This window comes from Carettochelys insculpta, chromosome 1, assembly GCF_033958435.1.
Source record: "Carettochelys insculpta isolate YL-2023 chromosome 1, ASM3395843v1, whole genome shotgun sequence".
Lineage (NCBI taxonomy): Eukaryota > Metazoa > Chordata > Testudines > Carettochelyidae > Carettochelys > Carettochelys insculpta.
In genome coordinates, this window is record NC_134137.1 from 227,029,288 (window position 1) to 227,043,789 (window position 14,502).

The 14,502-nt window shown below is 46.8% G+C and overlaps 2 protein-coding genes across 2 annotated transcripts in view; both read right to left on the reverse strand.

The window, feature by feature from the left end:
• LRRC58 (leucine rich repeat containing 58) overlaps positions 1-9,912 on the reverse strand; it is a 29,903-nt gene extending 19,991 nt beyond the window's left edge. Inside the window, exon 1 of the mRNA XM_075000635.1 lies at positions 9,151-9,912. Coding sequence (XP_074856736.1) covers positions 9,151-9,605 — 455 coding nt within the window. The 5' untranslated portion in view covers positions 9,606-9,912. The remainder of the gene's footprint in view (positions 1-9,150) is intronic.
• Positions 9,913-10,825: 913 nt separating this feature from the next.
• The window catches only part of FSTL1 (follistatin like 1), a 99,960-nt gene continuing 96,283 nt past the window's right edge, over positions 10,826-14,502 (reverse strand). The window contains exon 11 of the mRNA XM_075000648.1: positions 10,826-14,390. Within this exon, the coding sequence (XP_074856749.1) occupies positions 14,346-14,390 (45 nt within the window). The 3' untranslated portion in view covers positions 10,826-14,345. The remainder of the gene's footprint in view (positions 14,391-14,502) is intronic.

Consider the following 14,502-nt stretch of genomic DNA (forward strand, 5'->3'; position numbering starts at 1 on the left):
AGGAGGGCATACGCCCAGAGAAGCAGACGGTCTGTAAGGCTAGTGTGTCTGCTTATTTTTCTCTCAGCACTACAGATGTTAAGTCTTGTGTTTGACACAGGACTCAAAAGCAGATTAAGAACTGTTTCAGAAATCTATTGAAAAAAAAAAACCCAAGGTGCAGAAATTTAAAGTTTAACTCTGTGCAGGCTGCACACACAGTACAGTAGGGTAACATGGGAGTGAGGGAAAATTCTAACACACATCTGCATGTCACACACTAACTAGCCAGTAAGGGCCTTGCTGACATGCAAAAATTCACTTTTTTGGCATCTGTATTACACCCTTATTAGTTCTTCAAAGAGTCTCTGAGAAGAAATTTGATTTCTAATGTAAGTAGGCAGAAATGCTTTTGGAGAGTGAACACCACCACTCAGGTTCTCTTTACACCCTGAAGTAGCAGGAGGGAGCACCTGTCTGACTATTTTTCATTTTCAGTTTACTTTTAACTCTACAGATAGTTCTGGAAGTTGAGGGTACAGTTATCAGGCTTAGTCTTCACTAAAAAAAAAAAAAAAAAAAATCTTTCCCTGTATCATATTGTGATCAATAGGCAGTTTTTTCTAAGGCGTAACAACATTTGGGTACCTGTCAACAGTGTACCTGTCTACAGCTGCAGAAAAATATTTTCATTAATTTGTGCCCAGATCAACACTGGCACTCCAAACTGGAGCCTGAAGCCAGACTTCTAGTGAGCTTCTGTGCTGACCTCCCCCTCTGCCCACCACCACCACCAGAGCGTAAGTTGCTCAACTGTTAAACTAAAATGTGTAGCAACCCAAGATCCACTGCACAGTGTAGGCACAACTGAGGCTACATCTACACCAGGATATGTTTCATTTTCCTAAATTTGATTTTATAAATTTGAATTTGAGTAGGTGGGGGAAAGCTGATTGGTGCGGGGGAGCACGTGGATCGGACGGAGACTTCTCTTACACGAGGCTCCATAGATAGGGATTCCCTAGAAGTTAGTCAGATAGGGAATGTGGGAAATAATATATGGGCAAGATCAGACGTGAAACAATCGCATATAAAAAAATCCAACCCGTCTGTGAAAGGCGGACATATAAATAGTGGTAGTTTTTTAAAGTGCTTTTACACAAATGCTAGGAGTCTGTCTAATAAGATGGGTGAACTGGAGTACCTCATATCAAAGGAGGAAGCTGACATAATAGCATCACAGAAACGTGGTGGAATGAGGACAATCAGTGGGACACTATCATACCGGGATATAAATTATATCGGAAAGACAGAACAGGTCGTGCGGGTGGCGGAGTGGTACTATATGTGAAGGATAATATGGAATCAAATGAAACAAAAATCCTAAAGGAATCAAAATGTTCCATAGAATCATTATGGATAACAATTCATTCCTCTAATATGAATATGGCATTAGGAATATATTACCGACCACCTAACCAGGACAGTGATAGTGATGCTGAAATGTTAAGGGAGATTAAAGAGGCTATCACAATAAAAAACACAGTAATAATTTGACTGGGTACATTGTCACCTCAGGACAGGATTCAGAGATTAAATTTCTTGATGCCTTAAATGACTGCTTCTTGGAGCAGCTAGTACAGGAACCCACAAGGGGAGAGTCAATTCTCGATCTAGTCCTGACTGGAACACAGGATCTGGTCCAAGAGGTAACTGTTACTGGACTGCTTGGAAATAGTGACCACAATATAACAACTTTTAATATTCCTGTGTTGGGAAGAACACCGCAGCGGTCAAACACTCTGGCATTTAATTTCAAAAAGGGGAATTACACTAAAATGAGGAAGCTAGTTAAACAGAAACTAAAAGGCAGAGTAACTAAACTAAAATCCCTGGAAGCTGCATGGAAACTGTTTAAAGACACCATAGTAGAGGCCCAACTTAAATGTATACCCCAAATAAAAAAACACAGTAAGAGACCGAACAAAGAACCACCATGGCTTAACAGCCATGTTAAAAAGGCAGTGAGAGAGAAAAGGGCAGCTTTTAAAAAGTGGAAGACAAATCCTAGTGAGGAAAATAGAAAGGAACATAAACACTCCCAAATTAAGTGTCATAATGTAGTAAGAAAAGCCAAAAAAGATTTTGAGGAACAGCTAGCCAAAAATTCAAAAAATGATAGTAAAGTGTTTTTTAAATACATTAGAAGCAGGAAGCCCACTAAAAAAGCAGTGGGGCCCTTGGACGATAAAGATATAAAAGGAGCAATCAAGGAAGACAGTGCCATCGTGGAGCGATTAAATGATTTCTTTGCTTCAGTCTTCACAGCTGAGGATGTTACAGAGGTTCCTAAATCTGAGCCAGCCTTTTTAGGTGACAAATCTGAGGAACTCTCCCAGATTGAAGTGACATTAGAGGAGGTTTTGGAGTTAACTGATAAGCTGAATAGTAACAAGTCTCCAGGACCAGACAGTATTCACCCAAGGGTTCTGAAAGAACTCAAATGTGAAATTGCGGAGTTATTAACAGTGGTTTGTAACCTATCCTTTAAATCCGCTTCGGTACCCAATGACTGGAAGACGGCCAATATAACACCAATATTTAAAAAAGGCTCCAGAGGAGACCCTGGCAATTATAGACCGATAAGTCTAACATCAGTACCAGGCAAATTAGTAGAAACAATAGTAAAGAATAAAATTGCAAGGCACATAGAAGAGCACGAATTGTTGGGCAAAAGTCAGCATGGTTTCTGCAGAGGGAAGTTGTGTCTAACTAATCTATTAGAATTCTTTGAAGGGGTTAATAAACATGCAGACAAGGGGCACCCAGTGGACATAATATACCGAGATTTCCAGAAAGCCTTTGACACGGTCCCACACCAAAGGCTTTTATGTAAATTAGGCGGTCATGGGATAGGAGGAAAGATCCTTTCATGGATCGGGCATTGGTTAAAAGACAGAAAACAAAGGGTTGGAATAAATGGTAAATTTTCACAATGGAGGGGGGTAACTAGTGGTGTTCCCCAGGGATCAGTCCTGGGACCGATCCTGTTCAACTTGTTCATCAATGATCTAGAAAATGAGGTAAGCAGTGAGGTGGCAAAGTTTGCAGATGACACCAAGTTGTTCAGGACACTCAAAACCAAAAGGGATTGTGAAGAACTACAAAAAGATCTCAGCAAACTGAGTGATTGGGCAGCAAAATGGCAAATTAAATTTAATCTGGGTAAGTGTAAGGTAATGCACATTGGGAAAAATAACCCCAATTATACATACAATATGATGGGGTCAAATTTAGCTATGACAGATCAGGAAAGGGATCTTGGAGTTATAGTGGATAGTTCTCTGAAGACATCCACGCAGTATGCAGCAGCAGTTAGTAAAGCAAATAGGATGTTAGGAATTATTAAAAAAGGGATAGATAATAAGACAAAAGATATCATACTTCCCCTGTATAAAACTATGGTATACCCACATCTTGAGTACTGTGTGCAGATGTGGTCTCCTCACCTCAAAAAAGAGATATTGGCATTAGAAAAGGTTCAGAAAAGGGCAACTAAGATGATTAAGGGTTTGGAACGGGTCCCATATGGGGAGAGGCTAGAGAGACTGGGACTTTGCAGTCTGGAAAAGAGGCGATTGAGGGGTGATATGATAGAGATATATAAAATCATGAATGGTGTGGAGAAAGTGAACATAGAAAAATTATTTACCTTTTCCCATAATACAAGAACTAGGGGACACCAAATGAAATTGATGGGTAGTAGGTTCAAACTAATAAAAGGAAATTTTTCTTCACACAGCACACAGTCAACCTGTGGAACTCCTTGCCGGAGGAGGCTGTGAAGGCCAGGACTCTATTAGGGTTTAAAAAAGAGCTCGACAAATTTTTGCAGGTTAGGTCCATAAATGGCTATTAGCCAGGGGTAAAGTATGGTGCCCTAGCCTTCAGTACAAGGGCAGGAGATGGATGGCAGGAGATAAATCACTTGATCATTGTCTTCTGTTCTCCTTCTCTGGGGCACCTGGCATTGGCCACTGTCGGCAGACGGGATACTGGGCTGGATGGACCTTTGGTCTGACCCAGTATGGCCATTCTTATGTTCTTACCTCCCCACAAAGTCAAATTAGTGCTGTCACACAATCACAAAAGATTGACTGTGGCAGCAGTGCACTGTGGGAATCTATCCCACAGTTCCCTCAACCCCGTAGCTGTAGGGTGCGAGAAGAGTTTGTAACGGTCTCATGAGAGCAGATCGACCCCTCTGTGAATCCTCAGGAGAACCTAAACAGACCAGTCTGTGCAAGGTGAAAGCTGCAAAATAACTAACCCTGCCATGGGAACAGCTGCAGAACAAGCCGCGCTTGCAAGACTCCAAGGCTACGCTGGCAGTAGGCCACTAAAGATAGTGATAAGAAATGCATAGGCAATCTTATGTTAATGAGTTCAGCTTTATCAGCTCGTGTTAGGAGGCCTGTTACTGAGCCTTTCCCTGAGCGAAGCTCTGGCGCGTCAGGTTTTCCCCCCCACAGGTGACTGAGGCGTCTCCGGGGCTCCCGCCATGGGTGTCGCGCTTTCAATAAACCAAATATAGCACTCGCCTTCTGGGTGCAGCCTCGTCTCTGGGGAACCCGAGCCTGGCTGGCTACAGTAGCATTCTGGGCTTTTTCACTGGTGCAGTATAGGAAAACAATGCCCCACAAGTGGGTGTGGGTATGTGATGTCATCTTCCCACATTCCCATTGCCCTCATTCCCCTTCCGGGGAAAGCAAACAGCCATTTTTTCAGAAGGAAAGAAGTAAAAATAGGGAAACCCGGGTGAAAAAAACAAAGAAGCTGCTTCCAGAAGGTAACTGAACCATGTAAAGTGGTTGCTCAGCTGCTTTTCTCCCATTGAAAGAACACCCTTAGGTATAACTTTTGCCTGATAGTCAACTAGCACGCCAGGCATGAGACTGTCATACCCACGTGCCCGAATGACTCTGTGCCCTGGGATAACCCAGGTGCCTGTGCCATTTCAACTGGCCCCTCAGCTACTGCCCCCCTTGAAAGCACAGTATGTATGGTATGACACATCTTGCCAATAACAGTGGAAACAATTTAGTTCACTGAAAACAAAAAGTGCTTTCTTGAAAGAGAGCCAACTTTCCGAAGCTTGCTTTGGTAGGATGGTTCATGTTATAGGGTGGGGGTGGAAGCTGAGGGAGCAGTTGACATGGTCCTTTCAGGGGACAGGTCCCTTCAGGGACTTTCTCTAGCAGGGGGCCAGACCTGAATATCATTGACTGCAGGGGCTGTCCCTCCCATACACCAATTGGTGTGGGTTGTAGCTGAGGGACCAGTCGATATGGCCCCTTCAGAGAATCCCCCCTGGCAACAGACAGCTCCCAGAAATCTTTGCCACATTTGGAGCTTTCACCATGCACAAGCCAGCATATGGTGCCGGCTGGAAGCATGGTCTGCAGTGCACCACAAGTACATGCTTTTATTGGGTTGGGGGCTAACCATGTGATGTGGTTGGGCAGGGGGACAGACCCCGATTGCATGGCACCTGAGGGGCTGGGGCACTGCCCCTGTACTAATGTGAACCACAGAAAAGTATCTCTGCCTCATACAAGCATGACCTCACCGCCTAGCAACCCCGTGGTGTGGTAGGGCAGGGGCTGGTGCCAACACTGAAAAGAAATTTCACCCTCTCCTGCTATATCCTGTGCAGGGAAGAAGCCACCATCCCACATTAGGGCTATTTTTTCATGGCCAGATGTGACTGCCACTCTGATGATAAAGAAATGAATTCAAAATGTGCCCAGGTGCCCACTTCAATTTCCCACGATTCCTGGTGCCGAAGTCAAATTCCTGATACCTCCTTCCTGCGCACCTGGACAGCAGCAGAGATGGAAGTGGACAGCACAGACAACCATGGGACATTGTGGAATACATATGGGACACCTCTGGAGGCCAATAAAGTTGATGTAAATAATTGCTGTTTCCACACTAGCATTAATCCAACCTTTTAAATTTCAAACGTGGCACTATGCCAACTTGCTCTGCAGGCATAATAATATTGACCTCAGCACTCCCTAAAATTGACCTAATGGTATTTGTAGTGAGGACAGTGACATTGTAAAATTGAGCTAACTGCCTTAAAATCAACTTCATAATGTAGTGTAGACATAGCCTGAGATTGCAGTTTGATTACTTCAAGTACTTGAGTAGGTTGGGAACATGAACCTCATCACTTACGTGGCCAAATTATACTGCAGCTCACCAAATGAGAATCAGAAGTGGACAGACAGAAGCCTGGAGCCACGGCATGCCTTAAAGCAGGGATTTTCAAAGTCTGGGTCACGACTTGTAATGGTTAGCTGCTGGGCCAACACGAAACACTTTATTTCAGCCACAGGCATGGAGCCCCACAGTTCCCAATTGCCATGGTTCACCCCGTTCTAAACCCACCTGGTGGGTGGAACCTCAAGCCAGCTGCCACAGTGCCATGTCTCTTCTTCCCACACCTCAAACCCATGGAAAGTATCTCTAGTTGAGAAGACACTTTTGCTAGGCCTTGTGCCAGTTCCAAGGTGGTTAAGGCGGCAGTATTTGTTACTCGGCTTTGCAAGTTCACCACTAACCTCCCGCAAGTCCAGGAAGATAGCCGACGAACCTAGAAGATGAATGACACATGCTGCTACCTTAGCTGCCCTGGAATCTGTATGGAGCACAAATCAAAAACTTCCCCCCAAACCCTACAAGCAGGGGTCTGACAGCCAGGCCTACTGATAGGGGGTGGGGATTGGGGCAAAGGAGGCAACTGCCCCAGGGCCTGGCAATTCTAAAGGGACACTGCCACCAGCTGGAGCCTCAGGCAATAGCATCACACTACAGACCACTCTAAGGGCTAAGGGTGGGGCCAGCATTGAGGGCTGGCTGCCCCAGCCTGCCCCTCCCTCACCTTCTGCCTCCTCTGACCTATTACACCTGTTGCTCATGATATGGCACTTCTCCCCTCTCTTCCCCACACATTCACTGCTCTCAGACATCTGGCTCCTTGGTTTTGCACAGAAGTCCACGCAGCTAGATCAGTGTTTCCCACGCAGGGGTACCCTTTGGGACACACCCAGGTCTTCCAGGGGGTACATCAACTCATCTAGAGATATTTGCCTTGTTTTACAACAGAGTACATAAAAAACACTAGTGAAGTCAGTACACTCTAAAGTTCATTCAGACAAAGACTTGTTTCTACTGCTTCATATGACTTAGGCTGAAATGCAAGTACAATATTTTTACTCCAATTAATTTACCTGATAAGATGGTACAAAGTCAGCAAGTTTTCAGTAGTAGTCTTCTGTGATATTTTTGCATGTTTGCTTAAGCAAGTAGACTTTAAGTGAGGTGTAACCTGGCGGTGCGCAAAACAAATCTGAGTCCTAAAAAGGGTACGGGAATCTGGAAAGGCTGAATGGCCTTAGGACCCCATTTCTCAACTAGTGGTACATGTACCTTTATGGATATGCAAGAGAAGTCTAGAGGTAGTTTTTTAAAAAAAAAAAAAAAAAAAAAAAGGTGGGGGGCACTGTATTAAAAAAAGGTTGAGAAACAAAGGGCTAGATATACCCTTTTATCCAGTCACATAGGTCTAAAATCTGAGACACACTGGAGACAGCAGTGAGAGGACACAGCATTTCCACATATCTTTCTGAACCTTGCCCAGGGACATCAGCCACCTACCCAGTACAACCTGTATTAAGCATAAGGTAAACAGTTGCAGCTTCTGGCAGAAGATCTAGATCCTCTGAACAGCTTAGCTAGGAGCAGAGCTCAGAAATTCTTTTGGAGATTAGGAAATACTGTAAAAAATAAACATTCACTTCCCAGATGGAGATGGATCATTTGGTGATTGACTGTTCTGTTCATGCATGCTGAAGTACCTGACATTGGCCACTGACAGAAGACAGGATACTGGTCTAGAAGGACCATTGACCTGACCACTCTTAAGTTCTTTAACTCCACATATGAAGCTATTTTTACAACCTAAATTCAGACAAGACAGAAGAAGAAAAAATATGCTACTAAAAGTGCAAATGTGGCTTGTGAGTCAGGGAGACATTGCATGCCAGATGGACATTCCCCCACTATTGTCCATGATTGTCTTCAATAGGCTAGCTTCTTTTTCCCAAATACACTTAATCATTACACAACCCCTGACTACTTTCATAGTCCACGAAACAGCAGGAGACTGGGTAAATCATTAGAGGTAGGATTAAAATTGGAAAAATAACCTGACACACTAATGTTTAACATCCAAGACTTCGTAATTGCAGCAAAACTCTCATATGATTTTGGCTACAGTGTTAGAAAATACTATAGGTCAGAAAAAAGTGCATTTTTCAACCATGTTAGTTACTTCAAGGTGTCTGCTAGATTCAGCGTTTACCAGGTAACCGAAGTGTGGGTGTTAAATTGTCTGATGCAATTAAACAGGGTAGTAGTGTATTTCAAGTGGGGATTACTTGCTTTTGCTAATAGTAAGAGAGGTAGCCCTGCTAATCTGTACTCCAGCTAAAGAAAGCAGTAGAAATGTAGCACTTTAAAGACTAGCAAAATGATTTATTCAGTGATGACCTGATCTGAGGAAGTGAGTCTGTCCCAGAAAGCTCATCACTGAATAAATAATTTTGTCCGTCTTTGACTAGCTAGAACTACACAAAGCCAGAGAAATATAGCTCTTCAATCATTTAAAACTAGGTATTTTGCCATAGCCTAGCCATGCTATTATGCAACTCCGACAGAAAAAATAAGCATGTTCTTGGAGTTAAATGCAAGTGGAGGCAGCTCGTGGCTATCACGTAAGTTAGACCTTATGGGGAGTGGTTTGCCATGACCCGTCTAACTCAGCGGACAGCCACCCAGGGCCTGGCCCCCCGAAGGTTTCCAATCGGGTCAGACAGGGCTCGGTGTTTACCTAGAGAAGACGACGAGGCCATACCGGACCCCCGCCGCCAGGCTGGTGCCCGAGACTCCTACCAAGAGCGGGGTGAGAAAGAGCCAGCTGAGGGCAGCTCTCGCCTCAGGGGGACGCCTTCCGCCCCAGCCTCGCCCCGTCCCCGGGGGCGGTCGCACTTCAGCGGGGCAGCCTGCGGAGCCTGGCGGACCGGAGGACAGGGGGGCTCTCACCTGCTGAGGGCCTGGATCTCGGGCGGGATGCTGTGCAGCCGGTTGCCGCCCAGGCTGAGGCTCTGCAGCCCCCGCAGGCCCAGCAGCGCGGCGGGCAGCTCGGCGAAGCGGTTGCCGCTGAGGTTGAGGACGCGCAGGGAGCGGGCGAGCGGGGCCTGCCCCAGCCCCTTAGGCAGCGCACCGGGCCCGCCCAGCCGGTTGTTCTTGGCCAGCAGGGTGCGGAGCCGCGGCAGCTCCAGCAGCTCGGCCCCGAGCGCCGCCAGCCCCGTGCCGCTCACGTCCAGCTCCTCCAGCGCCGGGAACCAGCGCGCCAGCCCCGCGGGCAGCGGGCCCGACAGCCGCCGCGACAACACCAGCCGCCGCGTCTCGCCGCTGCGCCGCGCCTCCAGCTCGGCCTCGGCCTCGGCCTCCGCCGCCTCGCCCGCCACGCCGCCCGCAGCCCCCTGCGGCTCCATCCCGCCGCCGCCCCGCTAGGCCCCGGCCGCACTGCCGCTCCCCGCCCCCACAGCGCCTCCCCTCAGCCACCGGGGCGGGGCGGCCCAGCAAACCCGCCTGTCCCACAGGCGGCGTCGCCGTACGCCAGGCTCCGTCAGCCCGCCCCGAACCCGCCCGGTGAGGCGCGGGGAGGAGGCTCCGGGGCGGGGTGCGCGGGGCGCTGTGGGGCAGGGTCCGCTGGGGCTGCAGCTGGACCGGGCGGCATAGAACTCTGGGCGGCTCGCGTCACTCTTTGTTTCACCATTGTTTTGGGGCCCTTTAGGGGAGGGGAGAAGCTGCGCTGCGCTGCCCCGCCCCGCCCTGGCGTCTGTCAATAGCTTGTGCAACGCAGGGGGCTTGTGCCGCTAGTGGGTGTGAAGGAGCAGGGCCTGGCATTTGCACGTTGATACTTCTGGCTGATAAAGATCCGTAGCAGCTCTTGGAGAACCACTCTTGTGTGAAGAAAGGGAAAAGACTAATGCACCCTTTACAAACATTAATTCCTGGGTCCCACCAAACTGCATGTAGAGTACTTTTATCATCTCCAGCACAGGATGCAGTGATGTGCTCTGGTTTGCGTGGTACCCGCCAAGGGCTAATGACCTCTGAGGAATGGCAGGAAGTCTTTTGTAATCTTCCAAACACAGCACTGAAGCAGTGTGCCAGGATTAAAAAGCATATGCCCTTTGGCCATGTGTTTGGTCTGCCCAACCCCTCCACCCATATTATGTGGAGAAGGGGACTCTTGAATTTTCACAAAATATGTATATTGTGGTCACACCCCAGCTAGGCCCCATCATTCCTAGTATCCTACAAACACACCCTGGTGAGAAATTTGCTGACTTTTTTTGACATTGCAATGGTAACTGACAAGAAGATTGGGAGGCAGCAGCAAGAAGAACTAATGATTAGAACATATAATTAGGACTCAGGAATTCTAGATTGTATTCCCTTTTCTAGCCCTGTTTTTCTGCATCAACAAGCTCAAACTCCTTCCTTTGCATGCCTCACTTTCCCCATTTATGACATGGGATAACAAGGGATCCACATTGTAAAGTGCTTTGAGCCTTGTATGAACGCAGATGCACTATTACTTTTATTGCTGGGAAAGGAAGAGAGAATGTAAGGATGAGGGAGCTCAGAAATCCTAAAGCTAGATTCTACTTTTGTCTTATAAAAAAGAAAATGAACAGATGAGTCATTATGATTTTGTTTTGTTTATTTGGCAGTTACATCCACCTCCCTCCCGCCCAAAAATACAAAACCAAGTAAAATAAGTGCACTAATGAAACCTATAGAATACTGATAAATTTCACACACATACACAAGGGAAACAGAGAAGGGGTTAGTTTGTGTTGGCTTTTGTAAAAAAAAAGTTTTCCCTGCTCCTTGCAGGCTCCACAGTGAATATCCCAGAGAACTCTTTTAGGAGCTCAGCTTTTCCCTGACTCACAGGCCAGATCACACCCAAAGAGCTAGAGACAGAAAAGCCTACTGTTTGATATGGTCCTTTACCCCTCACCCTATGGATTCATTACAAAACATACTGTGGCCACACCCTTCCACTTGAGAGGTCCTCATGCACCATTTGGATACCATAGCCGTAGAAACCATGATTTTTTTTCTTCTTGGGAAACACAAAAGAAATGAAAAGGCTCTATATGAGGCCGCTGTGTCTCTACAGAGGACAATTAACTATGCCCCAGTTGTCTTGCTTTGCTCTGCATGGAAGTGAAATCTCATATGCCCAGACTTTGCCTCACTGAGGGTCACTCTCATGGCTTGTCAGGCATTTTTCATAAACCAGAGCAAATTGATGTCTGTCTGGATCTGGGTGAGTTGTTTCATGTAGTTGTGTCTACAGTTTTACTAGGGTCCCCCTGTGGAAGCTGGAGACCACGGCATTCAATGCTCTATGTTCACCCAAGCAACCTAACTGCCTTGTATGCTGGGAACTGCAATCTTTACAGCCTATCCACTAGCAGTACACTGGAGTGGTATCACAGGCCCTATTATATATCTCTGTACGCTGCACAAAGCCTTCAGCCTGGTCCATGCTCAGCTCCTGAGTTGACTCTTCCCTCTCTGAGATTTACTGGTTGGAAAATGAGCTGTTCTTCTCAGTGATGGAAATGTTTCCTTTTTAAGGCATGTTGTTGCATTTTCCCTAAGGCACTTTAATGAGGCAAGTGGTCTGTGCTGGCAGGTGGTAAGAAAGGAGGTGGGAGCTGTGTTTGCTATTTCAGACTAAGGCAAAGAATTAAAACAGTGTAACAGTGACTCCAGACCCAGTGTGCTCCATACGTCCATTTATGGAGTAGGAGGGAAAAATGGGGGGACATCCATCATGCACTCCCTTCGCTTCACCTACCAATTCCTCTGGAACCACTCAAAGGTCAAGAGGCAACAAAAATGATTTCACTCTGAATTCTGAGAGTAGCACTGCTTTTTTTCCCTCAAACTGGGATCTCCCTTTCCCCCACCTAGTTCTAGGGCCTCATTCACTTCTCACCTGCACCAGTACAAACCTAGTGTAATGCCATCGATATTGCTCCTGATTTACACCAATACGAGGGCAGAATCAGCTCATTGACTTATTAGTCCAAAGCCTCAAAGCACTGGGGGCTGATTCTGATTTCCCACTGGTAGAAATCTACAGTCACGGAAGTCAATGGAGATAACCATAGACTGAGTTACACAGTCTGGCTCTGGCTCTCTGAAGTCCCTATCATACAGAGACAGCAGCAACATCAAAACAAAACAACAGGAGGAGATAACAGTACCAGAATTCAAGCTTTCTTCTCTCCCTACACTCTTTAAGGACTAACTCTTCCCTTTCTGTGCCTGGAAAGCATTTTGAGGCCTTACTGAGATGGGTGTTTACTTGAGTAATCAGTAGGGACTGTGGGTGATGATCATTCAGTCTGTTCACAGGGAGAAGACTGAAGCTAAAATCATCTTGACTCAGCCTAAGCAGAAGGACTGGAAATGGGCATCAGGCCAGGACTGGCACAGAGACATGGCAATACATGTGTGTGTGCATGAAGTAAAGTTGAATATAACAGGAAACCCATTGGGCTTGAGGGAAGTGGGCTGCTGACAAAAATGTAATTTCCTCAAAGAGTATCACAGTTGTTACTAGGCCCAGTGCTCACAGAAAACAAAAGTGGCCAAAAGAAAAGGGAAACTACAATGATCACAGAGGGACTGACCTGAACACACAGGCCCGATAGGCTGCGTCTGGGGACATGCACAGATCTGTGATCCTAACACAGTTCAGGTGGAACCTCAGAATACAGACCAAAGATATTCTGGCTGATTTACCCTCAAATGGGACAGAGGCAGAGAGATGATCGCTCAGACCCCAGGTGACAGGTGACAGATACATTAAAAAAGGCTAGCTAGAAAGCAAACTAAATATTGGGCTAGTTCCTCTGTCCCTTGTTTACTGTAGCCTACACTGTCTTCCACGCACTCATGTGGCTTAGGGAGACCTTGTGCAATAAAACCTGGCAGCACAGCCTGTGAGAATCTGCAAATTAGACAACCAGAGAAAGAACTACAGGGTCAGCCTGTGTCCAGCAGCCTCAGCAAAAAGTCCCCTTTATATTTACCATACCAAATCCTGTCCCTTTGTGCTGTGAGGGACACTGCAGCACCAAACTGAGACGTGCCCTTAAGCTTTGGGCTTAGAAGCTGTTGTGCTGATTGTACATGCAGGCAAATGCAAATTGTGCACAGAAACTACAGCACTTTCAATTGCAATGGTTTTGCTTTCTTGAAATATCTAAAGCTACTGCCTAAAAATACAAAATTTCAGTTACTACCCTAGAAAATAAAGTCCTAAAAGGAAAAGGAGTCAGCAGTGAAGGTGATAAAAGAAAATACTACAATGTAGCACCTTTTGAAGGGGGCTGGAGAGATAGGGGGCTAGGAGGACATCCCAGGGAATGGTGTGACTTTGGAGCTCACAAGGCATCATAGGAGTGGCTAAGGATTGGCCGGCTGGCTGCACGCTGGGAGGAGTATGCTGGCCAACTCACTAGGATCTCCAGTAGCCAAAAAAGATAGGGGAAGTGCCTGAGGTGAGCCCCAGAGAAGCTAAAGGCGGGAGAACAGTGCCAGGTGGACAAGGAGGGTGAGGAAAGGAGAGAAAGACGAGAAGGGGTTTGGGAGAAGGCAGAAAGGCAGAAGAAAGATAGGAAGGTGATGACATGAAGCCACATTCCACGCTGATGGTGCCCCACAAGGACGTATGCTCAGCCACAGAACTTTCCCTTACGCAATCCTACTGCTATGGGAGGTGTACATTAAATCCGAGGAATGGGAAGATTCCCAGGTGTTAACCCCCTGCAGTCCACCCCCAGCACTCATCTCCCCCTTCATCAGGTTCTACTTTTGGCACAGAAATCCCTGTCCATTGCCTCAACAAGCCCTTGTCCTGGACTGTGGCAAAGACGTCCTCTGTGAGAGGTTTCCTGGAGGCTGCTGTAATACCCTCCTGCCCTTACTAGCCCCCTGCAGTGATGCCCCCAAACACATGGGCTGCACTCCCCCCCCCACTTCCTTTATTAAAAACAAAATAAAAACATCATTGCTAAACAACGTAAATATCTGTGACTGGGCGACTGTAGCAGACACTTGTGCATACTGAGATCGGCACTGAAGGACAGGGAAGCAGATCTGGCCTGTCCCTGGGGCTTCTCCAGTGAGGAGGCCCCTTACATCTCTTTGGTGCTCACTCGCTTGGTCTTCTCAGCTGTCTCCTGCAGAGAGAGGTGAGTGTTAGATTAAGGGCCTGCAGTTCCACATTACCATGGAGAGAGGTGCCAGCAGGCTGAAGGCTTTTGTTTCTCCACAGGACAATACAACACAGGC